The sequence below is a fragment of the Sapajus apella genome, unplaced genomic scaffold, assembly GCF_009761245.1.
Source record: "Sapajus apella isolate SASKATOON/1434 unplaced genomic scaffold, GSC_monkey_1.0 scaffold188, whole genome shotgun sequence".
Classification (NCBI taxonomy): domain Eukaryota; kingdom Metazoa; phylum Chordata; class Mammalia; order Primates; family Cebidae; genus Sapajus; species Sapajus apella.
In genome coordinates this window covers 931,839-955,964 of record NW_022437128.1, presented here as the reverse complement: position 1 = coordinate 955,964, position 24,126 = coordinate 931,839, and the positions used below count along the sequence as shown (strand labels likewise).

Sequence of the window (24,126 nt, the reverse complement as noted above, 5' to 3'; positions counted from 1 at the left end):
CATCTTCAATTCAATGTAAGTTACCAGAGATCCAAGGCTTTTTCCATAGCCTTACTCCCAGCACGTAGCACAGTGCTTGGCATAAAGGAGGCCCTCAATAAAGATTCCTTGAATGACTGAATGAATAAGTAGCTCATAGAGTTGTGTGAGAGGGGCCGGGCGCGGTGGCTCACACCTATAATTCCAGCACTTTGGGAGGCCGAGGCAGGTGGATCATGAGGTCAAGAGATCGAGACCATCCTGGTCAACATGGTGAAACCAGTCTCTACTAAAAATACAAAAAAATTAGCTGGGCATGGTGGCACATGCCTGTAGTCCCAAGCTACTTGGAAGGCTGAGGCAGGAGAATTGCTTGAACCCAGGAGGCAGAGGTTGCGGTGAGCTGAGATCATGCCATTGCACTCCAGCCTGGGCAACAGAGCAAGACTCCATCTCAAGAAAAAAAAAAAAGAAAAAAGAAAAAAGAGTTGTGTGAGAGGAAAATAAGCTAATATATACTTGTGGCCAGGCCTGGTGGCTCACGCCTGTAATCTCAGCACTTTGAGAGGCCGAGGAGGGTAGATCACAAGGTCAAAAGTTCAAGACCAGCCTGGCCAAGATGGCGAAACCCCATCTCTACTGAAAATACAAAATTAAGCTGGGCGCGATGCCATGTGCCTGTAATCCTAGCTACTCTGGAGGCTGAGGCAGGAGAATTGCTTGAACCCGGGAGTGCAGAGGTTGCAGTGAGCTGAGAGCGCGCCATTTCACTCCAGCCTGGCGACAGAGTAAGACTCCATCTCAAAAAAAAGAAAAAAACGACTAATATATACAAGACATTTAGCACAATGCTGGGTATTACAGTCATAATGCATGGTCAGGGTTTGGTAAGAAGCAACTGTCATCATTAAACACTTCGCTGCCAGAAAGGCTGCCTTCCTCCTGCTTGAAAACCCTGCCTATAAGGGAAGCACAGCAAAATGCTTTGGGAGCAAAGAGGAGGGAGGGAGGAACAATTTTGACACAAATCCCGGCAAAACTAAAAGCCACGGAAACCACCAAAGCTAAACAGAAGGGGAAATTTATTTAGCTTTTGGAAAACTAGAATTTTTGTGTCTTGTGCGGATAACAAATGGAAGAGAGTAAGTGCAGCATATGGTTCCATGTGGTGAGTGTGGAATGAAGGGGAACGTGAGAGTGTCAAACCTTCCAGCAGGCTCAGTGCCTGGTGACAGGGTAGCACAAAGGAGTATTGGAATAGCCTGGGAAGGCTGAGACTCACGAACTGAAGAGGAATAATCCTGGGTGTTAAGTGTCTTTCCTTGCCTCTCCTGCCTTGTGCAGCTTCCTCCACCTGCAATAAATCTCCTCCATTTCTGCATGTCAAATCTGTGGCCCTCTTTCAAGGCTCAACTCTCTGAAACCCTCCATGAGGTCTTTTCCGATCACTCCCAGTTGAAAATAACTTCCCTGCTACTTATTACTTTTTCTCTTGCATCTGGAAAATTGGCTAATCCGACCTTTCACCCTTATTAGATTACTGCTGGGGAACCTCTGTATTTGTGTCCATATTTCACTGGCAAATTCTGAGTATTCAGTAAGTGTTATTGAATGAATAAGAAAAAAATTCTACTTCACTCATTTAGAGGGCAAGCACTATATGCTGTGTGTGTGCAGGAACAAGATGAAACAACACCAGCTTGCAAACTACCTCGAGCCAGCTTCTGAACCTCTCCTTGGGTTCTGCCTCAGGTTAACTCTTTTTTTTTTTTTTTTTTTTTTTTTAAGACATGATGTCACGCTTTTGCCCAGGCTGGGGTACAGTGGTGTGATCCTAGCTCACTGCAGTCTCAAGTCCTGGGCTCAAGCAATCCTTCCACCTTAGCCTCCTGGATCACTAGAACTACAAGTACACCACCATACCTGGCTAATTTTTATTTTGTAGAGTCAGGGTCTCTATGTTGCCCAGGCTTCAGGTTAGATCTTTAATGAAGGGAAACTATGCCCTTCTGGGATACAGCATGGAGAATAACAGAATATGGCCAGCTTCTCTGAGCCACCTTAGAAGGAGAGGACCCAGAAAGAAGGTAGGAGGGAAGTGACTCCAGGTGAGATGCAAATATATTGGCAGGTAAATCCCCAGAAACTTATCAAATATAGTTTCCCCTCAATTCTATCTTCTTGACTTAAAGGAGTAGAGAATTGTTCCAAATTCAAAACGCCAAGGACAAAAAAAAAAGAATTGTTCCAAAATGGAGTTAACCTTCCGCAATCACAGAGAGCAGAATTAGTGACTGTCTCCCAAGTCCTTCCATTCTCCCACGTCTCTTTGACCTTTTTTTTGGAGACAGAGTCTCACTCTATTGCCCAGGTTGGAGTGCAATGGTGCTATCTTGGCTCACTGCAACTTCCGCCTTCCAGGTTCAAGCGATTCTCCTGCCTCAGCTTCTTAAGTAGCTGGGATTCAGACCACGTCTGGCTAATTTTTATATTTTATTAGTAGAGATGGGGTTTCACCATGTTGGCCAGCTGGTCTTGAACTCATGACCTCATGTGATCTACCTGCCTTGGCCTCCCAAAGTGCTGGGATTACAGGCACGAGCCACTGACCAGCCCTCTTTGACATTCTTAACCCAGAATCTCACTTTTCCAGAGGTTTCTGTGTAGCAAGACAGGGTAAGTATGTACCACTTGCATTCATACAACTTCTGGGGGTATTAGTGATGTTGGTCCCTGCAACACCAAAGGAAGAGAGGGAGCTGAGGACATCTGTAGTGACAGGAAGGGATTGGATCCAGTCCCTTGGGGAAGAAGATTCCTTTTTATCTTTTCCCCTCATGCCTGCTCATCTTTCATTTAATTCTCAGATCTTTTTTCCTTCCTTCCTTCTGCCCGCCCGCCTTCCTTCCCTCCCTCTCTCCCTCCCTCCCTCCTTCCTTCCTTCCTTTCGTTTGTTTTTGAGATGGAGTCACACTCTTGTTACCCAGCCTGGAGTGCAGTCGTACAATCTCGGCTCACTGCAACCTCAGCCTCCCAGGTTCAAGCGATTCTCCTGCCTCAGCCTCCTGAGTAGCTGGGATTACAGGCATGTGCCACCATACCCAGCTAAGTTTTTGTATTTTTAGTAGAGACAGGTTTTCTGCATGTTGGTCAGGCTGGTCTTGAACTCCTGACTGAACCTGGGAGGTGGAGGTTGCAGTGAGCTAACATTGAGCTGCCACTGAACTCCAGCCTTGGTAACAAGAGCCATTTTTTTTTTTTTTTTAATTTTAAATTAAAAATTTTTTTTTGAGACGGGGTTTCTCCATGTTACGCAGGTCTCGAACTCCCAACCTCAGGTGATCTGCTCGCCTCGGCCTCCCAAAGTGCTGGGACTACAGGCGTGAGCCACCACACCCAGCCAAGAGTCTCAAAAAAGAAAAAGAAAAAAGAAGAAAAGAAAAAGAAGTCTAGGTTAGTGATCTGAGGCTCAACTCAAAACAGGGAGAGGACTGTTTTATCTTTTTTTTTTTTTAAGGCGGGGTTTCACCATGTTGGTCAGGCTGGTCTTGAGCTCCCGACCTCAGGTGATCCACCCACCCTGGCCTCCAAAGTGCTTGGATTACAGGCGTGAGCTACCACACCCGGCCGGAGAGGACTCTTGACACAAGTCTGTGGCTAGTGATGAAACTATCTCCCTTCCTAGCTGTCTTGGCATGCTTTTGATAGTCTGAGGCACAATGGTGACAGCAAACTGGAAAGCCAAAGTGAGGTACCCAGAATGGGATTCTTCTTCCCTGGAGAGCTGTGGTAGCCCAAGCTGTGTAGGTGGCTGGATAAGCAAGACTGATTCACAACAGGGCTTGATGTCTTCTATTAGGAGGAGGAGCACCTGCTACACCCAGTGGAACAGGTTACACCAGTTATATATGCAAAATGTAGGACGCACTACAGGGGCATAGAGCCAGGGGAGAAGACAATGGGGTGAGATTCTAGAATAATCTCATTGGTTCATTGCTGGGTGTGGTGGCTCACACCTATAATCCCAGCACTTTGGGAGGCCCACTTGAGGCCAGGAGTTTGAGACCAGCCTGGTAAACATAGCAGGACCCCATCTCTATTTACTTATTTTAATTATTTTTTATTTATTTATTTATTTATTTATTTATTTTTTGAGACAGAGTCTCGCTCTGTGGCCCAGCCTACAGTGCAGTGGCACAATCTCGGCTCACTGCAACCTCTGCTTTGTGGGTTCAGGTGATTCGTCTGCCTCAGCCTCCCGAGTAGCTGGGACTACAGGTGCGTGCCACCACATCCAGCTAATTTTTGTATTTTTAGTAGAGATGGAGTTTCACCATGTTGGCCAGGATGGTCTTGATCTCTTGACCTTGTCATCCACTGGCCTCGGCCTACCAAAGTGCTGGGATTACAGGTGTGAGCCACCGAGCCTGGACATTTTGTTTTATTTTATTTTTTTGAGATGAAGGCTTGCTCTGTTGCCCAGCCTGGAGTGCAGTGGCACAATCTTGGCTCACTGCAACCTCTGCCTCCCAGGTTCGAGCAATCCTCCTGCCTCAGTCCCCCTAGTAGTTGGGATTACAGGTATATGCCACCATGCCCAGCTTATTTGTATTTTTAGTAGAGACGGAGTTTTGCCATGTTGGCCAGGCTGGTCTCAAACTCCTGACCTCAGGTGATCCACCCGCCTCGGCCTCCCAAAGTGCTGGGATTACAGGCGTGAGCCAGTGCCCCACCCGACCCTATCTCTATTTAAAAAAAAAAAAAAAGAAAAGAAAAAAAGTGTGTTGCTTACTCCGGCAGCACATATACTAAAATTGGAACGATACAGAGAAGATTAGCATGGCTCCTGCGCAATGAAGACACGCAAATTCGTGAAGCTCTCCATATTTTATTAAAAAAAAAAAAAAAAAGAAAAGAAAAAATCGCGGTTCATGGACCAGCAGCATCTGCATTATCCAGCTTATTGAAATGCATACAGGCCCCACCCTAGACTTCTTAAATCATAATCTGCAATTTAACAAGTTCCCCAGGTGATATGTATTCACATTCATGTTTGAAAATCACTAAGATTTCTTGATGAAGGAGGGCTTGAAAGGCAATGATGGCTATGAAAGGAAAGGTAAGGAGAAACCTCATGTGTTCCCCCAAAGGACAGTCCAGTTGGAAAGAGTCCTGAGGTTTTATCTTGGAGCACCCTGTACTGAATGAGCCAAGGGACTGACAGGTGTTAACACCTGCTGGGCGCTCCCAACATAAAGACAGTAGCATAGGAGGGCGTAAGGTCGCCAGATAAAAGGCTGCTGCCACTATTATTTACCACCACCCCCGCCATTCTCTACTCTACCTCCACGCCAGTTTCCATTCCAGGACTTCTCTACACTTTGCCTCTTTTATTTTTATTTTTATTTTGAGATGGAGTTTCACTCTGTCGCCCAGGCTGAAATGCAGAGGCGCGATCTTGGCTCTTGGCAACTTCTGCTTCCTAAGTTCAAGCGATTCTCCTGCCTCAGCCTCCCGAGTAGCTGGGATTACAGGCACACCCCACCATGCCCGGCTAATTTTTGTATTTTTAGTAGAGATGGGGTTTCACCATGTTGGCCAGGCTGGTTTTGAACTCCTGGCCTCAAGTGATCCGCCCGTCTCGGCCTCCCAAAGTGCTGGGATTACAGGCGTGAGCCACTGCGCCTTGTGCACTTTTCTTTTCTTTTCTTTTTTTTTTTCTTTTTTTTTTTTTTTTTGAGATGGAGTTTCGCTCAGTCGTCCAGGCCGGCGTGCAACGGAGCGATCTCGGCTCACTGCAACCTCCACCTCCCGGGTTCAAGCGAGTCTCCTGTCTCAACATCCCGAAGAGCTGGGATTACAGGCGCCCGGCTAATTTTTGTTGTTGTTATTGTTGTTTGTTTTTTGAGACGGAGTTTTCCTTTTGTTGTCCAGGCTGCAGTGCAATGGCGCGATCTTGGCTCACGGCAGCCTCTGGCTCCCGAGTTCAAGCAATTCTCCAGCCTCAGCCTTCCTGAGTAGCTGGGATTACAGGAATGCGCCTGGCTAATTTTTGCATTTTTAGTAGAGACGGGTGTTTCTCCATGTCGGGCAGGTTGGTCTCGAACTCCCGACCTCAGGTGAGGCGCCTGCCTCGGCCTCCCAGAGTGCTGGGATCACAGACGTGGGCCACCGCGCCAGTCCTATTTTTGTAGTTTCAGTAGAACCAAGGTCTCGCCAAGCTGGCCCACTTTGGCCAGCCCGACCTCGCCAAATTCTGTTCGATTCTGCCTAGTTCGGTTGCTCTGGGCTAGTTCAGTTGCTAAGGCCTGGAGCTTCGCGGTTGCGGAGGAAATGATGTCACGCTCAATAGGCGGGCTACCCAGATTCCTTCCTCCTTCCGATTGGCTGCCAGGAATTTGACTAGACTGGGAGTCTCGTAGACTCCAGGGTTGTTAGTATCTCTCCCAGTTGTTCCGCCACTCACCCCTGTCCCCCGCCCTTCTCTGGCTGCGCTCTCTGCACTGGGCAAGGCTCCGAGGGCAGTATTCAGTAAGCATTTAGCTTTGGAAGGAGAGGTGATTCGAATGGCCTGGCTCCTCCTGCCATCATGTTAGGGACTTGGCCGCGCAGGTACTTACTGACCCAGCCGGGTGTCCGTAGTTGGCGTGGCTACCTTAACCGCAGGGAATTGTGGAATTTATAGTTCTGAATTATGAATGGGTGGAACGGGGAAGCCTGAGCAGATTTTTGGAGGAAAGCAAAACTGAGGACTTTCAGGACTAAGGGTCTGGGTCTCAGAAGGATGGGAAAGGACGAGAAAGGGGGTCTAAATAAGAACACTGCAATTACCATTGTTTGGTTTTCTTTTCAGGTGCTGACCTGAACTTGGGCTATCCCTTTCTGACCAAAACTGTTCGCCCACGGTGGAAGGGACCAGGCTTCCAAATGGAGACGCCACCAGTCAGTACAATTGGAGAAAAGGACACCTCTCAGCCGGAACAACAGTGGGAAAAGAACCCCCGGGAGAAGCTTGATTCAGTTACTCAGATTAGTCAGCAGCCTCCTACCGAAACCCTTGAGCTGGGAGTAAGCCCAGATTCAGCCAGCCAAATTCTAGAGAATACTCAGGGAACTGAAAAACTGGTTGCTGAACTTGAAGGAGACTCTCATAAGTCTCATGGATCAACCAGTCAGATGCCAGAGGCCCTTCAAACTTCTGATCTCTGGTACTGTCCCGATGGGAGTTTTGTCAAGAAGATCATAATCCGTGGCCATGGCTTGGACAAACCCAAACTAGGCTCCTGCTGCCGGGTACTGGCTTTGGGGTTTCCTTTCGGATCAGGACCGCCAGAGGGCTGGACAGAGCTAACTATGGGCGTTGGGCCGTGGAGGGAGGAAACTTGGGGGGAGCTCATAGAGAAATGCTTGGAGTCCATGTGTCAAGGTGAGGAAGCAGAGCTTCAGCTGCCTGGGCACTCTGGACCTCCTGTCAGGCTCACACTGGCCTCCTTCACTCAAGGCCGGGACTCCTGGGAGCTGGAGACTAGCGAGAAGGAAGCCCTGGCCAAGGAAGAACGTGCAAGGGGCACAGAACTATTTCGAGCTGGGAACCCTGAAGGAGCTGCCCGATGCTATGGACGGGCTCTTCGGCTGCTGCTGACTTTACCCCCACCTGGCCCTCCAGAACGAACTGTCCTTCATGCCAATCTGGCTGCCTGTCAGTTGTTGCTAGGGCAGCCACAGTTGGCAGCCCAGAGCTGTGACCGGGTGTTGGAGCGGGAGCCTGGCCATTTAAAGGCCTTATACCGAAGGGGGGTTGCCCAGGCTGCACTTGGGAACCTGGAAAAAGCAGCTGCTGACCTCAAGAAGGTTCTGGCCATAGACCCCAAAAACCGGGCAGCCCAGGAAGAACTGGGAAAGGTGGTCATTCAGGGGAAGAAACAGGATGCAGGGCTGGCTCAGGGTCTGCGCAAGATGTTTGGCTGATTAAAAGTTAAACCTTAAAAGAGACAGGAACTTGTGAATTGTCGTCTGTACTGTGAGATTTGGGGGTGGGGGCCCAGAGGAAAGGTTTCTGCCCATATCCCATTCTCAGCTTTTGGCTTCCTAGGGGACGTAACAGCGGTCCCAGTGTACCCCTTTTGAGGGGCTTATCCGTCTCCGAAGACACACAGAAGCTGTCTAAACTTACTACTGGCTGGTAGAGATGGTGGACCTTAACACTGGGAATACTGGGTACTACAATTCCCAGGCTCTTTATCGTCGGGGCTTGTTTGGCGCATGCGCTTGGCGGTCCGGCACTATCTGGGCGTTACTTCCGGCCGCAGTGCCCCATTGGGCCCGTCCATACAGCCATCTGCGTCTGTTGATTCACGTGCTCAGCACCCAGGTCTCTTACTGGTCGGTGGAGCTTCCGGGACGCCCCCTTTTTTAAAAGAGTCAACTGATTAGTTGATGATGGGGAGAGGCGGGCCTTGGGAGCCGTCTCATGGTTGGGGGGTGGGGGGAAAAGATGGCGGAGCTGATGCTCCTCAGTGAGATTGCGGACCCGACGCGTTTCTTCACCGATAACCTGCTGAGCCCGGAGGACTGGGGTCTGCGGAATGAGGCCCCGGGGAGGGGAGAGGGCTGTGGCAAACTGAGTCCCTGAGGCACGCGGGAAGGAAGCGGAGGCCTAAAGAGGAAGGCTGGGCAAATACGGAATCCGCCATCTGAAGGAGGGCGGAGCAGGGGGCTCGTGCATTAAGGGGATACAGAAGTCGGGGAAGACCTCTGCTCCCTGCGGGAACGTCGAGTTGTTCCGGGTTCGGGGAAGGAGGGGCTGAAGCGCTCCGGTTGTATCACTTTTCAAGTGGGCGGGCGGTGGGTCTGGCCGAGCCGAGCCAATGAGGGATAGGGTGAGGACTTGTGTGCGATCTGTAGGCTGGGCCCACCGGACGACCCCCCTGACACTCAGCATTCCTTGCAGACAGCACCTTGTATTCTGGCCTAGATGAAGTGGCCGAGGAGCAGACGCAGCTCTTCCGTTGCCCGGAGCAGGATGTCCCGGTATTGTGTCCCCAGCCTTTCTCTAACCCTTGGTGGGTGGAAAGTGAGCCCAGTCACCTCTACTTTCTCACACTCCTGCCCTCTTACATCCTCCCTTACTCAGTTTGACGGCAGTTCCCTGGACGTGGGGATGGATGTCAGCCCCCCTGAGCCCCCGTGGGAACTCCTGCCCATCTTTCCAGGTAAGGTAGTCTGTGTGGTTCCCTCAGCTTTCCAGAAACCCTCATCTTCCCAGAGTTTCCCAGAAACTACATAGTTTAAGTGCCTATCCTATTTCCTTCAATCCCCTATTTTTGTTTCTTCTCCCTTGCTGTGGTGGGGGAATCACCACCCACATGTCCTTGGGCACTTTTGGACTCTTCTCAAGCTCTGCTTCCTGATAACTTCTAACTCCCTTTCCTCCAGATCTTCAGGTGAAGTCTGAGCCATCTTCCCCCTGCTCTTCCTCCTCCCTCAGCTCGGAATCATCACATCTCTCCACAGAGCCCTCCAGCCAGGTGAGAGAGCCATATTCCTCCTGCTGTCTGTGGCAGGGACTCTGCTTCATTCCCTTCACCCATGGGTGACGTAGATGATTTAAATGATTTGTGTGCTATGAGTCATGAGGTGTGTGAGGTGTGGGGGGCCTTCACCACCACCTTGCCATTTCCTTAGTATCCTCATTTTCCACATCCCCTTTGGTTATTTAGCAGTGAAGATGTGTGTGGTTTTTTTGTTTTGTTTTGTTTTTTTTGATAGGGCCTCCCTCTCTCAGCCAAACTACAGTGTAGTAACATGGTCATGGCTGACTCTAGCCTTGACCTCCTGAGCTCATGTGATCCTCCTGCCTCAGCCTCTGAAGTAGCTGGGACCACAGGCACATGCCAGCATGCCTGGCTAACTTTTTAAATTATTGTTTGTAAAAATGGGGTCTTCCTATGTTGCCCAGAATGGTCTTAAACTCCTGAGCTCAAGTGATCCTCTCACCTTGGCATCCCAAAATGCTGGGATTAGAGGTGTGAGCCACCATGCCTGATCTGGGGTCTTTTTCTTTTTTTTTTTTTTGAGACAGAGTTTCACTCTTGTTACCCAGGCTGGAGTGCAATGGCGCGATCTCGGCTCACCGCAACCTCCGCCTCCTAGGTTCAGGCAATTCTCCTGCCTCAGCCTCCTGAGTAGCTGGGATTACAGGCACGCACCACCATGCCCAGCTAATTTTTTGTATTTTTAGTAGAGACGGGGTTTCACCATGTTGACCAGGATGGTCTCGATCTCTTGACCTCGTGATCCACCCGCCTCGGCCTCCCAAAGTGCTGGGATTACAGGCTTGAGCCACCGCGCCCGGCCAGGGGTCTTTTTAATATACAGAGTTATATCGGGCTGGGAAGAAGAGAGTTATTAACTGCTGAGAATTCTGAACTGTTCTTTCCCACGTTGTTCACTCTAAGGCCATATCTGAAATCATGAAACTTCATCAGTTCCCCCAGAAATAAAGTAGAAAGAATGAACAGGTTAGGGAGATGCTCAGAACCATTCAGATCAGAATGTCAAGAAATTGATGGTTTGTAAACCCTAAACTTCTGAAGCTTTTGTTCTTGCTCTCTGAACATCTCCCTTTTTTTTTTTGCCCTTTTTTCTGCCCCCTGCCCTACCCCAACTGTCAGGCTCTTGGGGTAGGAGAGGTGCTCCATGTGAAGACAGAGTCCCTGGCACCCCCACTCTGTCTCCTGGGAGATGACCCAGCATCCTCGTTTGAAACTGTCCAGATCAATGTAGGCCTCATCTCTGATGATTCCTCAGGTAATAACAGCCTGTCCCCAACCCTCAGCTTTACCAAGGGAGACTGTGTATGTGTGTGTGTATGTGTGTAGATGGAGGGGAAGTGCAGGCAACAGGACAGGTAGGGAGGGGAAATGGCAGGTGACCAGGGGGGAGGCGGGAGGGAAAGGAAACATTTCAGGGAACCCCAGCAACGGCAGTGCTGTGCTGAGGAGATGGAGATTATTTTTCTCCCTTTTTCTTGTCCTAGTATTTTGTCATGCCACTCAGCTTACTTTTTAAATACTTGTGAACAGTTTAGGGCACATTTTTCTGTGTGATTCCCCCCACCCAACATTTTATTATAAACATTTTTAAACATACCACATTGGTCAGGCTGGTCTTGAACCATATATTAAACTCTGAGATTCTACAATTAACATTATTTGTTCTATTTTTAAAGTGTTCCCAAATTTACTCATAGCTGTTTATTTACTAAATGTTTATTGATATGAGGATATCTGAGGTACAATAATTTTAAAAAAGAAATATTTATTGAGTACCTACTTTATGCCAGATTCTGAGCAGAGTACTGGGAATGCTAAGATGAACAAGACTTGACCAACGTGCTGACTTTCAACCCTGTAATTTAGTAATGGGAGAAAAACAAATATCAGTCAATACACGTGTGGTCATTTTAGGATAAAAATTACTAGAAGGTACCATGAAAGCTCATAAGAGGGGACATTTCCGCCAAATTGGGGCTGGATCTGGGTCATGTTCCTGTAAGAAGGGTTTCCTGAGAGTTTTGAAGGACACATAGAAATTAGCCAGGAGGACAGTGTGGGGGGTTGACTTGTGTGTGAGGGGCCTGCATTTCTTCAGAGTGGGAGTAAGAAGGATATGGGGAGTGGTGTGGAACTACAGAGGCTACAGGGCCAGGTGGGCGCCCTGCTAAGGAGCTCTTAGCTTTTATCCTGTGGGTAGGTGGGGCCTTTGAAGAATTAAGCAGGGAAGCAATATGATTAGGAAGACGATTGTAGTGGCAGAGTAGAGAATGGGTTGCAGAGGGGCAGGGCCAGAGGTAAGAGGACCAGGGAAGAGGCTTATGCAGTTAATCGAGTAAGATACTCGGATGTTGTGAAGAAAGCAGACTTGAGAAAGAATAAAGTGGAATAGATGAGTTGTGGTGACCTCCTGGACACTGGAGAGAGGTAGGAGTCAAAGAAGCTTGTGGCTAGGGTGGCTGCGGGTGGGTGATGTTACTGTTCACTGGATGGAGGCTGCAAAAGCAGGAGCTTTCTGATCAGGGAAGATGATGCATTCAGTGATGCACATGTTGATTGTTGTTATTTTGAGATTTAGTTGTTTTTAATTTTTCTTTTTCTTTTTCTTTTTTTTTTTTTTTTGAGACGGAGTTTCGCTCTTCTTACCCAGGCTGGAGTGCAATGGCGCGATCTCGGCTCACCGCAACCTCTGTCTCCTGAGTTCAAGCAATTCTCCTGCCTCAGCCTCCCGAGTAGCTGGGATTACAGGCACGCGCCACCATGCCCAGCTAATTTTTTTGTATTTTTAGTAGAGACGGGGTTTCACCATGTTGACCAGGAGGGTCTCGATCTCTTGACCTTGTGATCCACCCATCTCAGCCTCCCAAAGTGCTGGGATTACAGGCGTGAGCCACCACGCCCAGCCGTGTTTTTAATTTTTCATTATACTTTTAAGTTCTGGGGTACATGTGCAGAACAGGCAGGTTTGTTACGTAGGTATACACGTACCATGGTGGTTTGCTGCATCCATCACCCGGTCATCTACATTAGGTATTTCTCCTAATGCTATCCCTCCCCTAGTCCTCCACCCCACTGAGATGGAGTTTTGCTCTTGTTGTCCAGGCTGGAGTGCAGCGGCATGATCTTGGCTCACCGCAACCTCCACCTCCTGGGTTCAAGCGATTCTCCTGCCTCAGCTTCCTGAGTAGCTGGGATTACAGACATGTGCCACCACACCCAGCTAATTTTGTAATTTTTTTTTTTTTTTTTTGAGACAGAGTGTCATTCTGTTGCCCTGGCTAGAGTGCAGTGGCATAATCTTGGCTCACTGCAACCTCTGCCCCCTGGGTTCAAGCGATTCTCCTGCCTCAACCTCCTGAGTAGCTGGGATTACAGGTGCCCGCCACTATGCCCAGATAATTTTTTGTATTTTTAGTAGAGATGGGTTTTACCATGTTGGCCAGGCTGGTCTCAAACTCCTGACCTCGTGATTCGCCCTCCTCGGACTTCCAAAGTGCTGGGATTACAGGTGTGAGCTATCGCACCCAGCCTAATTTTGTACTTTTAGTAGAGACGGGTTTCTCCACGTTGGTCAGGCTAGTCTTGAACTCCTGACCTCAGGTGATCTGCCTGCCTTGGCCTCTCAAAGTGCGGGAATTACAGATGTGAGCCACTGCGCCTGGCCAACATGTTGATTGTTGATTCCATAGTACCTTCTGGATCTCCTGGCACCATCTCTCACTGGCTGAACTCCAACTAGGGAACCCACTGATGCAGTCCATTCAGGTTCTTCCTTGATCTCAGAGCAGAGCAGGGAGGGATGGAGAGTGGATTTGGAGGGACAGATTATATCCAGCAGATTAATAAATGTTATTTTAAAAAAAGACACACAAAGTAAGAATTGAAATACCATTGGCAGCAAAAAGATTGTTGGTGACTTTGCATCGGAGAGTGTTATTAGAATCAGATTCTTCTCCATACTTAGGTTTTTTTTTTTTTTTTTTTTTTTTTTTTTTTTGAGACGGAGTTTCGCTCATGTTACCCAGGCTGGAGTGCAATGGTGCGATCTTGGCTCACCGCAACCTCCGCCTCCTGGGTTCAGGCAATTCTCCTGCCTCAACCTCCTGAGTAGCTGGGATTACAGGCACGCGCCACCATACCCAGCTAATTTTTTGTAGTTTTAGTAGAGACGGGGTTTCACCATGTTGACCAGGATGGTCTCGATCTGTTGACCTCGTGATCCACCCGCCTCGGCCTCCCAAAGTGCTGGGATTACAGGCGTGAGCCACCGCGCCCGGCCTCATACTTAGGTATTTTTTAAGGGCCTGTACTTTACCCATCACTTCAATGAGCATGAGGCGTAGTCCTTGCTTTTGGAGTTTTGTGAGGGTTGTAATACATCATGGTTAAATAGTTCCTTTTTTATTTTGAGACAGAGTCTTGCCCTGTCACCCAGGCTGGAGTGCAGTGGTATGGTCTCTGCTTACTGCACCATCTGTTTCCTGGGTTTAAGCGATTCTCCTGCCTCAGCCCCCTAGGTAGCTGGGACTACAGGCACACATCACCAGGCCTGGCTATTTTTTTGTGTTGTTGGTAGAGACAGGGTTTTGCCATGTTGTTCAGGCTGGTGTTGAACTCGTGGCTTCAAGCAATCCACCTGTATCAGCTGTCGGCCTCCCAAAGTGCTGGGATTACAGGTGTGAGCCACCATGCTCTACTACGGTTAAATAGTTTTAATAGTGGTTAGTTACCTCTGTGCAGGGAATCTGAGTGGCTGGAGGACAGGGAAGGGAAGATTTTCTTTTTTCACTTAATTTTCCTTTCTTCCTTTGGAATTTGTGTCAAGATAATATTATCTATTCAAAAATATAAGTTGAACTTTTAAAAAGCAATCTTAGTGATCATATAATTAAGTACCAAAGTGAATGGTATGGACCAGAGGCAGTGGTGGACTATTGACCTGTGGGCTGAATCTGGCTCTCAGAAGGGTTTTATTTCACCTACATAGGACCTACTTTTTTTTTTTTTTTTTAATGGAATGATCAACAAGTCATAAAGGCAGATATAATGGAGGCCATGAATGCTCAGAGGTGACTGATGCTTTGCTGTTTGGTGCCCGGGAGGAAAACTTGTGTGAAGGAACAATCAGGAAGCCTCACTTAGGGCCAGTTAGATTTGGGTGACTGGTGAGGCATGAGAATGGAAGGGACCAGCAGGCAGCTTGGAAGTCAGGATCTGGTGCAGGTGAGCAGCAGGGTGGAGATGCAGACTTGGCAGTTGTCAGTATGGAGATGCATTGGGCCAGGATGAGGTAGAAATCCAGCAAGATAGGAATTTGGGCCATGTGAATGCTGGAGACCCCGTCTGCTCAGGCCTATTCTAGGTGAATAGATGAGTTCTGTGACCAAGAAAGAGGGAAAAGCAGAAGGGCAAAGACAGCCTTGAGGATCGCTGAGCAGGGATGAGAATAATTAGAGGAGCCACTGAGGGAGAAAGGGAAGCACCAGGTGAAAAGCAGGATGAAGAGCCAGCAGATGAGCAGCTCTGTGGCTTCCCTCCCAGATGGACTGCAATCTAGGGCCAGAAGAGTTTTTCATTTTCAGGTTCAAAGAGAAAGGACCCATTTCCCCATCTCAACACTCTTAACCCTTCAGGGTTTACTTAATATCCAGCTTTTGCCTCATCCTGCCTCCCACAGATGTCCAGACCAAGATAGAACCTGTCTCTCCATGTTCCTCCATCAACTCTGAGGCCTCCCTGCTCTCAGCCGACTCCTCCAGCCAGGTGAGCACCAACTTCCTTTCTCCCTCCAGGTACTGCAGTGAGTTCCTCCTGACCCAGAGGTATGAGAGCTTTCTCTTCTTCAGCTCCTTCTCCTCAACAGTCCTCCTGGCTAACATATCTCTGGAATGCCCCACATAGGCTTTTATAGGAGAGGAGGTCCTGGAAGTGAAGACAGAGTCCCCATCCCCTTCAGGGTGCCTCCTGTGGGATGTCCCAGCCCCCTCACTTGGAGCTGTCCAGATCAGCATGGGCCCATCCCCTGATGGCTCCTCAGGTAATGGGGCCTCCTGACACTTGGGATCCCTAGTGAGATACCTATGGTCCCGACATTTCTTGTTCCTTTCTCTCACCTTCCTTCAGGGAAAGCCCTGCCCACCCGGAAGCCACCACTGCAGCCCAAACCTGTGGTGCTAACCACCGTCCCGATGCCACCCAGAACTGTGCCTCCCAGCACCACTGTTCTTCTGCAGCCTCTCGTCCAGCCACCCCCAGGTATTGAAGAAGGAGAAAAGGGCAGTGCGTGGTGGTTCACACCTATAATCCCAAAACTTTGGGAGGCCAAGATGAGTGGATCACCTAAGATCAGGGGTTCAAGACCAGCCTGGCCAACATGGCGAAACCTTGTCTCTACTAAAAATACAAAAATTAGCGGGGCATGGTGGCAGGTGCCCGTAATCCCAGCTACTTGGGAGGCTGAGGCAGGAGAATCACTTGAACCCAGGAGGCGGAGGTTGCAATGAGCTGAGATTGCACTCCAGCCTGGGTGACGGAGTGAGACTTCATCTCAAAAAAAAAAAAAAAACCAAAAAATTAAAATTAATTAATTAATTTAAAAAAAAAAATGAAAGAAGGCAGGCTGGATTGACCTTGTCAGGGAGCTCGCAGCCATTGCGGCTCACAACCCTTGGGTGCTCTGGTGTGGGTGTGGGCACAAGGACCCCACCCAGCGCATAGCCCTCTGACCTCCTCTGCTCACTTGCCCCAGTGTCCCCAGTTGTCCTCATCCAGGGTGCTATTCGAGTCCAGCCTGAAGGGCCAGCTCCCTCTCTTCCACGGCCTGAGAGGAAGAGCATCGTTCCTGCTCCTATGCCTGGAAACTCCTGCCCTCCTGAAGTGGATGTAAGGAGAGGAGTAGGGCAAGTGATGGGAAGGGAAGAGGGAAGTCTGTTGTGGAGGCAACTTTGGGATGAGGAGGGAGTTAAGACCCAGGACCAAAAAGTGAGGAAGCGGATCCATTAGATCATTCTTGGGGCTCAGAAAGGACTCCTATTTCTATATGAGTATCAACTCCATGTAGTTTTAGGGTCCTTTAGGTTTGCTGTGACTGCAGATGGAGAAATGGGGTTGGTCTCTAAGTTAAAGGCAGGGAAGTCATACTATACTATACAACTATGTTTGTGGCCTTAGTTGGGGAGGGAGGCAGCCTCCTAGGGGAAAATCAGATAAACTGCATAGGCAGTATAACAGTTAAACTTTGAGCCCTACAAATATGGGGTGACAGGAAGAAAGACTTACCAAGGAAAGAGTTTCCGATGGGCACAGTGGCGCGTGCCTGTAGTCCCAGCTACTTGGGAGGCTGAGCCTGGAGGATCCCTTGAGCCCAGGAGTTCTGTGCTGTAGTGCGCTATGCCGATCGGGTGCTGAAGTAAGTTTAGCATCAATATGGTGACCTCCTGGGAGCACGGGACCACCAGATTGCCTAAGGAGAGGTGAACCAGCCCAGGTCAGAAACGGAGGAGGTCAAAACTCCTGTGCTGATCAGTAGTGGGATCGTGCCTGTGAATAGCCACTGCACTCCAGCCTGGGCAACATAGCGAGACCCTGTGTCTTTAAAAAAAAAATTTCCACAGGCATGGACAGAGTTCTTCCTGCGCTCTAACTTTTCCCACCTCTGAGGAGCAGTAGCAGGAAGTGTTTGAGAGAAGGGCCCCTTCCCTAGAATGTTTGAGTAGAGAGGAAAAAGCTGGCTGTGTATGTGGGTGTCAGGAAGGCAAGGGAGTGGCCCCGTGAGCTTTGGGTAAATCATTCCCCAGGGTTTGGAAGCATAGTGCCCCTCTCCAACTCATCTGTCATTCTCTTTTCTGACCTTCTGGGTGCCTAGGCAAAGCTGCTGAAGCGGCAGCAGCGAATGATCAAGAACAGGGAGTCAGCCTGTCAGTCCCGGAGAAAGAAGAAAGAGTATCTGCAGGGGCTGGAGGCTCGGCTGCAGGCAGTATTGGCTGACAACCAGCAGCTCCGCCGGGAGAATGCTGCCCTCCGGCGGCGGCTGGAGGCCCTGCTGGCTGAAGTAAGACCAGTCTTCCCTGGGAGACCCACAGGAACGCAGCTTCCTTGAGATGATTCCCTCTTTCTTTTCTCTTTCTTGTGCCTTAGAACAGTGAGCTCAAGTTAGGATCTGGAAACAGGAAGGTGGTCTGCATCATGGTCTTCCTTCTCTTCATCGCCTTCAACTTTGGACCTGTCAGGTGAGACCCTCCTTGCTTCACTAGAACCTTCCAGGTGGAGCCCACCTTACAGCCTCCTGGCTGCCTGCTTTGGCCCAGGTCATTTCCTTCTGCTTATACACAAACAGCTCTGGTGTCCTTGGCACTGATGGTGTGTCTAGCCAGCCCCTTCCTGCTCCATTATTTCTCCAGTGGAGAGTAGGTGATGGTGTTAATATTGGTAGAAATAGTGACTATGGCAGGGGTGGGGTGTGTGTGCATGTGTGCAAATGTGTGTGTGTATGGGAAAAAAAAGAAATAGTGACCATTAAGTGCTTACTGAATTCTAGTCTCTAGGTGATACACTCTTTTTTCATATGTAGTGACCATCCTTATTCCCGTCTTACAAAAGCAGAGATTCAGTCTTGTATAACAGATTGCAACTCAAGCGGCCCCCCTGCAGAGCCCTTATTCTTAACTAGACACTTCATACAGGTGGAATTCTTCATTGTGTTCTGTCCCTCTTTATCCACAGCATCAGTGAGCCTCCTTCAGCTCCCGTCTCTCCTCAGATGAGCAAGGGGGAGCCTCGACCCCGGAGACACTTGCTGGAATTCTCAGAGCCAGTTCACGGAGTTGAACCTCTCCAGGGGTCCTCCCATGGCCCTGAGGAGCCCCAGCCCAGCCCCGCAGACCAGCCCAGTTTCAGGTGAGGAGCGAGGGAGGACCCCCCCTCTCCTTTGAGGGTATGAGTTATTTGTCTCCCTGCTTTCAGTGTGGGGGTAGGGGTGACCCAAAGCTTTCTCTTGCCTTCGTTGCCTTCTTTGTTGATGTGGGAGTGCTGGGCAGCCTCCAAGTGTTGCCTCCTTCCTCACTCCAGGAACCTGACAGCCTTCCCTGGGGGCGCCAAGGAGCTACTACTGAGAGACCTAGACCAGCTCTTCCTCTCCTCTGATTGCCGGCATTTCAACCGAACCGAGTCCCTGAGGTGTGGGATTCACGGCGGGGGCATCCTCCCCTGTCCTCCCAAGGGTCTCTGCAGTCAACCTGGCTGGCCTACATACTGAAGTGTAGAGCTGCCTGTCCTCTCCTCACTCCTGTGGGTGGGCAAGGAGAGTGGGAATCTTGGCCTGGCATGGAGGTCCTGAGCCTCCTCTGCTTCCCCAGGCTTGCTGACGAGCTGAGTGGCTGGGTCCAGCGCCACCAGAGAGGCCGCAGAAAGATCCCTCAGAGGGCCCAGGAGAGACAGGTAGGGCGGGTGGCTGGTTCAAGGAAGGCCACTTGAAGATAAGGGCTAAATGTCTTGTGTGGGGGTTTCTAGTGGGCATCTAACTGTGGAAGTTAGAGGGATCGTGTGAAGAAAGTGGAGGGTTGAGTGTGAGGTGGCATCAGCTTCCAGGGGCTCTTTCCCTTTTCCCTTCACCCTCTCCAAATCCTTAGATACTTCTCCTTCCAGAAGTCTCAGCCACGGAAGTCACCTCCAGTTAAGGCAGTCCCCATCCAACCCCCTGGACCCCCAGAAAGGTGAGTGTGGGGTGGGATGCTTAGTAAGTGAGATTCCACTCTCAAGAGCTGTACCCCCAGTAGTTGTCCTGTGCCTGTCATCGCTGTCACCAGTGGGATTATACCTCCCTCCTCCACCGGGGGTCTCTTGTCTTCTCTCATCCTATCCCCTTCCCTGGTAAAAACTGAGCACTGGGCTTAGTTTCCCTCAAATCCTATTTCCTCACCTGCCTAGGGATTCTGTGGGCCAACTGCAGCTATATCGCCACCCAGACCGTTCACAGCCAGCGTTCTTGGATGCAATTGACCGACGGGAAGACACATTTTATGTTGTCTCTTTCCGAAGGGTGAGTTTCTCCTGCCAGCCCATCTCTGTCACCCCAGGTTCCCTGCAGTCTGTCTTCAGTGGGAGGGTGTGGTGTGGGGAGCCTGTTGGCCTCTTTCCCTCCACCCTCCCGGCCTGGCCCCTCTGTTCCCCAGGATCACCTGCTGCTCCCAGCCATCAGCCACAACAAGACCTCCCGGCCCAAGATGTCTCTGGTGATGCCTGCCATGGCCCCCAATGGTAACTCTTTCTCTGCTGGGTATGGGGGCAGTTCTAATAGGGAGATCCAGCCTGGGAGCTGAGGGGGAAGGGGGAGAGGAGCAAGGCATCCAGAGAGCTGCTAGACCCACAGGTGAGAAGCAGCAGGAAGTGGGTGGAGGGAAGAGCAACATGCAGGAGACTTTGGAGCGGAGAAGAGGGTGAGGGTCCTTCCCCGGTGCTTGGGTGGATGGCTGCGCAGAGGCGGGTAGGCCAGGAACCTGCTAGACTCTCACTTCCTTTTTTTCTCTTGCTGTCTTCTCCTGTGTGACCCCCACATTCATCAATGTCCTTGTATTTTCCTACCCCTCTCCTTGTCCCTGCACCACACTCTGCCCCTGCCATCCTGTTTAACTCCCACTATGGATCTGCCTCCTCACTACTGCCCTTTCCTTTCCTCTCTGCTCACCTCTACTTTTCCAACCTCCTCCCCTCCTCCCTCCAATCCTGTTTGACTCCCCATCTTTTCTTCCTTAACTCTCGTCTTCTCACAGAGACCTTGTCAGGCCGTGGGGCCCCAGGGGACTATGAGGAGATGATGCAGATCGAGTGTGAGGTCATGGACACCAGGGTGATTCACATCAAGACCTCCACGGTGCCCCCCTCGCTCCGAAAACAGCCATCCCCCACCCCAGGCAATGCCACAGGTGGCCCCTTGCCAGCCTCTGCAGCCAGCCAGGCCCACCAGGCCTCTCACCAGCCCCTCTACCTCAATCATCCCTGACCTTTGCCATTCACACTGACTTAGAACGGGGGGAGGGGGTACTGGGTAGCCAGGTGGGACTGTTTCAAATTTCCCTGATCCCCAGGCTTGGGGCAATTGGTAAATGAAAGACCAGGTGTGGGGGTTAAGCACTTATTTGAGGTGGGGGTATTCACCTCTCTTCTCGTCCCTTTTCAGAATATAGGGCTCTTCTCATTCCTATGAACCCCCAGTCCCAGATTCTTTCTTTGAGGGGATTGTGTGAGGTTCAGTTGTGGGGTGGGTGGTGGGCTGCTGCATACTCTTTATTTTGTTCCTCTGTTTTGGCAGGTGGAGGTGGGAATTTAGTCCCCAGGTGGGACAAGGGAAGTTTTTGTATTTTGGAGCTAGTTATTGGGAGTAAGGGAGGGTGGCGGGGGGAGTACAGCTTTATGTGCGTGCATTTCTTCTTTTTTATTGTTAAATAAACAACTTGGAGGGAGTTGAAGGAATGGTGGCTGCCTTCCTGGCTCATGATGGGGAGTTTGGGGGAAAGTGATTTCTCCAGGGCCAGCATCAAAGAATCAAGCACTGAAGACATAGCTGGCTCTGAGGTGGGGTGGGTACGGGATCACAGACCGCATGTCATCCCTTTGCCCCCGCCCCTGCAATTCTGGGGTATATCTGTGTCTAGCAATGATGTCCCATGGCGTGACAGACTGGAGGATACACATCCGTGGAATGTGTCTGAGTCAACAGGAAAGATGGGGCCCCACGCCCTTCAGGGTCAGCAGCCTCTGGGTCTCCTGCTGTCGAGCAGGTTCTCCCCCTCATCTTGCTGTCCAGGACGAGCAGCTCCAACAAACAACAGGAACTGCGGCCAGAGGCTCAGAGCCCGGGAAGGAGGGGCCTCGGTGAAGAAGGGGTAATATTTGGAAGGGAAGGGGGATGTAGCAGGACATTCTCTAAGCCCTATACTGGAGGGGACTGAGACTTGAGAGTCCAGATCAAAGACAAAGACAAGAGTGGGGCAGGCAGAAAAGGCTGTACATTCTTTTTCTTTTTTTTTTTATAATTTTATTTTTGGGACGGAGTCTCACTGTCGCCCAGGCTGGAGTGCAGCGGTGCCATCTCTGCTCACTGCAATCTCTGCCTTCTGGTTTCGAGAGACTCTTCTGACTCAGTCTCCTGAATGGCAGGACTACAGACATGCACCACTGCACCTGGCTAATTTTTGTATTTTTAGTAGAGACGGGGTTTCACCATGTTGGACAGGCTGGTCTCAAACTCCTGACCTCATGATCTGCCCGCCTTGGCCTCCCAAAGTGCTTGGGATTACAGGCATGAGCCACTGCGCCTGGCTAAGCTGTACATTCTACTTAGGAGGAAGGGGAGTAGGAGAAAGTGAAGGGTTGAGTCTGAGGCCAACCTGGAGGAATCCCCCTCCAGCTGCTCCTGTCTAGCAGCGCCTCAGGCCTGACCCTGCAGGAGTGTCCTGGGTCAGCTGGAGGGTATGAGCTGGGCCTGGGCTCAGTGCCCAGATGACTGGACAGGGGCTGCCCGGGCCATAAGCCCAGGCCTGAAGGAGGGAGGAAGAACCTCATGTGTCCAGCCAGGCATCCCCCCTCCCCTCCGCCTGCCCTCACCCGTTACTGTGTTTGGGGTGAAAACAGACCAAGTAACTATGGCAACCTGGAACTGGGGCTCCCAGGAACTAGACCTTTCCTCCCTCCAGAGGGCAGCCGGGCTTCTCAGCTATGCTTCCTATCCCAGAGTCCTTGAGCCTTATCCAGCCCTCTCTCTGGAGGGAGTGCAGTGAGAACAAGGATTTTGGAAGCACATCACCTGAGCTGGATTCGCTGCCTTGCCTTTCATTCGTAGATGTCCTTAAACATTGTGAGGCTTAGTTTCCTTATCTGTAAGAGGAGATGTTCCTACCTCCTAGTCAGGGTTAATGAGAGGATGAAAGACGGCGTCCTCAGTGCCTGGTCCATAATAGGTACACCTTGTCCTTATCCCTTGCCCCGTTCTGCCCTCATCTCCGTTGTCCTTTTCTCCTCTGCTCCACTTTTATCCCATCTGGGTTTATCACTGATTGTCCCATTGCTTTTCCTCCTTCCTGACCCCAGTTCGGGCAAGTACTTGAAGTGCTGGCATCTCAGATGGGGGGCCCTGGGGTGGGGATCCTGCTCCTCTGCTGAGTGGCAAGGCACAGCTGGCACTTTGGTGTGAATGAGACATCGGACCTCTCTTGGCCGAGGGAGTGCAGTGGCAGGAGGGATTGAGAGGGATGGTGGGTGGTACCCAGTGCAGGGTGAAAGCAGGGCAGGCTCTGGGCTGCTTGCTGCCCTCAGGCCCATGTGGCTCTCCATTCCTCTGGCTTTACCCCAGAGCCACTCAGCATGCCAGGCCACTGTCACTCCTGCACCTCATTGGCCCCTCCTGCCCTGTGCCCGCTTTGTCTTTCTGTTCTGCTTTCATTGTGCCACTATCTTCTACTTTTCTTCCTCAGGATCCTGCCTTTTGTTTTCTCTCATCCCTGGATTTGTCGTTCCTCTCTTCCTCTTTCTAGATTTCTTTCCTGCCTTTCTTTGCTCTCTATTTCATTACCAGTTATCACTACTTCTTTTAGACCCATTATTCATCACTGTTTTTTCTTCTTTTGTATCTTCCCCCACTCCATCCATGCTTCACTGTCATTAAAATCGTTTTTATGTAAAAATAGAGGTGGGGTCTTACTATGTTGTCCAGTCTGGTCTGGAGCTCCTGGCCTCAGGCAATCCTTGCATCTTGGCCTCCCAAAGTGCTAGGATTATGGACATGAGCCACCACGCCAGTCTTATTTTATTTTTTTTTAACTCACTGTCTTTTTCCTTTGTTTTTCTTGGTCTTCTCATCTGCTGCTGCCACTGACCCTGTGCTTGCCTCCTCCCTTTTCATGTCACCCCCTTTCTGTTTCCTATTCTACTCCTTCATCCACATTCCTTGCTCTTTTCCATTATTTCCTTTTTTCCCCCACTTTGGTCCTCTCCTCCTCCTTCCTTCCCCCACGCCCTTCACTTCCCACACCAATTCTCTGTCCTCTTCCCAGCTGTGGGGGCCAGGGCTGGGGAGCCTAGTGTTTGCCTCATCGTTCTGCTATGGCTTCTGGATACAGCACATCTGGATTCCGGGGCCCAGATGTGTGGTTGCCACAGCGACCTGGGTCCCTCTGGTAAATACAGGCGCCCACCCGCCCAGAGCAGAGAACAAAACAATTGTGTGACTTTCTTTTGTCACGAGATAGAAATGTCCTTCCTCCTCCCTTCTCCCCACACCCATGTCTCCAGGCAAAGGAAGTTTTAAGGGTCCAAACCCTTCTTTCCGAGGCTCTCTTGCCCCCTTTTCAGCTGTAGCCTCTTAGTTCTCTCCCGTCTTTCATCTGGGCTCTTTTCATTCTGTGTTCCCCATCCTCATCCCACCCCCAGTTCTCAATATTGGAATGTTGACCACCCCCTTCCCCATCTGATGCAGTTTCTTCTAACTGAATCTACATAATAACTGGATGCAGAAAGAAGTTTCAAAAAGCTGGTTTCTCCACCCTTCTTTGCACAAGTCCTTCAAGAAGCCACTTCATTTCTTCCCTGTCTTCAGTTCTTT

General features: G+C 50.2%; 2 protein-coding genes and 1 non-coding gene across 9 annotated transcripts; all 3 read left to right on the top strand.

Moving 5' to 3' along the window:
• The first annotated feature begins 4,760 nt into the window (after positions 1 to 4,760).
• LOC116543521 lies at positions 4,761 to 4,870 on the top strand. The gene has a single exon (XR_004265603.1). It is a non-coding gene; the product is annotated as a U6 spliceosomal RNA (small nuclear RNA).
• A 1,479-nt stretch (positions 4,871 to 6,349) lies between these two features.
• Positions 6,350 to 7,971, top strand: FKBPL (FKBP prolyl isomerase like). 4 transcript variants are annotated; one of them, XM_032268958.1, is made up of 2 exons: positions 6,350 to 6,412; positions 6,833 to 7,971. In XM_032268958.1, exon 2 carries the CDS (start codon positions 6,907 to 6,909, stop codon positions 7,945 to 7,947), a length of 1,041 nt encoding a protein of 346 aa, XP_032124849.1. In that variant the 5' UTR covers positions 6,350 to 6,412; positions 6,833 to 6,906; the 3' UTR covers positions 7,948 to 7,971. The 4 variants fall into 4 exon arrangements, with proteins under 4 accessions (XP_032124849.1, XP_032124846.1, XP_032124850.1 ...); XM_032268955.1 differs by having other exon boundaries at positions 6,356 to 6,591; XM_032268959.1 differs by lacking the exon at positions 6,350 to 6,412 and adding an exon at positions 6,434 to 6,510.
• A 454-nt stretch (positions 7,972 to 8,425) lies between these two features.
• ATF6B (activating transcription factor 6 beta) lies at positions 8,426 to 20,999 on the top strand. 4 transcript variants are annotated; one of them, XM_032269059.1, is made up of 18 exons: positions 8,426 to 8,555; positions 8,930 to 9,009; positions 9,113 to 9,191; positions 9,415 to 9,506; positions 10,653 to 10,788; positions 15,211 to 15,296; positions 15,435 to 15,570; positions 15,657 to 15,788; positions 16,282 to 16,415; positions 17,398 to 17,583; positions 17,670 to 17,761; positions 18,255 to 18,428; positions 18,600 to 18,707; positions 18,887 to 18,968; positions 19,176 to 19,243; positions 19,458 to 19,569; positions 19,703 to 19,787; positions 20,300 to 20,999. In XM_032269059.1, exons 1-18 carry the CDS (start codon positions 8,450 to 8,452, stop codon positions 20,527 to 20,529), a joined length of 2,118 nt encoding a protein of 705 aa, XP_032124950.1. In that variant the 5' UTR covers positions 8,426 to 8,449; the 3' UTR covers positions 20,530 to 20,999. The 4 variants fall into 4 exon arrangements, with proteins under 4 accessions (XP_032124950.1, XP_032124951.1, XP_032124948.1 ...); XM_032269060.1 differs by having other exon boundaries at positions 8,437 to 8,564; positions 16,291 to 16,415; XM_032269057.1 differs by having other exon boundaries at positions 8,437 to 8,564; positions 19,179 to 19,243.
• The last annotated feature ends 3,127 nt before the right edge of the window (positions 21,000 to 24,126 follow it).

Coding starts and splice junctions, on each gene's coding strand:
- FKBPL (XM_032268958.1), top strand. CDS start 6,907: ATGGAGACGCCACCAGTCAGTACAATTGGAGAAAAGGACACCTCTCAG.
- ATF6B (XM_032269056.1), top strand. CDS start 8,450: ATGGTTGGGGGGTGGGGGGAAAAGATGGCGGAGCTGATGCTCCTCAGT. Junction 9,507..10,652: donor CCACAGAGCCCTCCAGCCAG/GTGAGAGAGCCA, acceptor CCCAACTGTCAG/GCTCTTGGGGTAGGAGAGGT. Junction 10,789..15,210: donor CATCTCTGATGATTCCTCAG/GTAATAACAGCC, acceptor TGCCTCCCACAG/ATGTCCAGACCAAGATAGAA.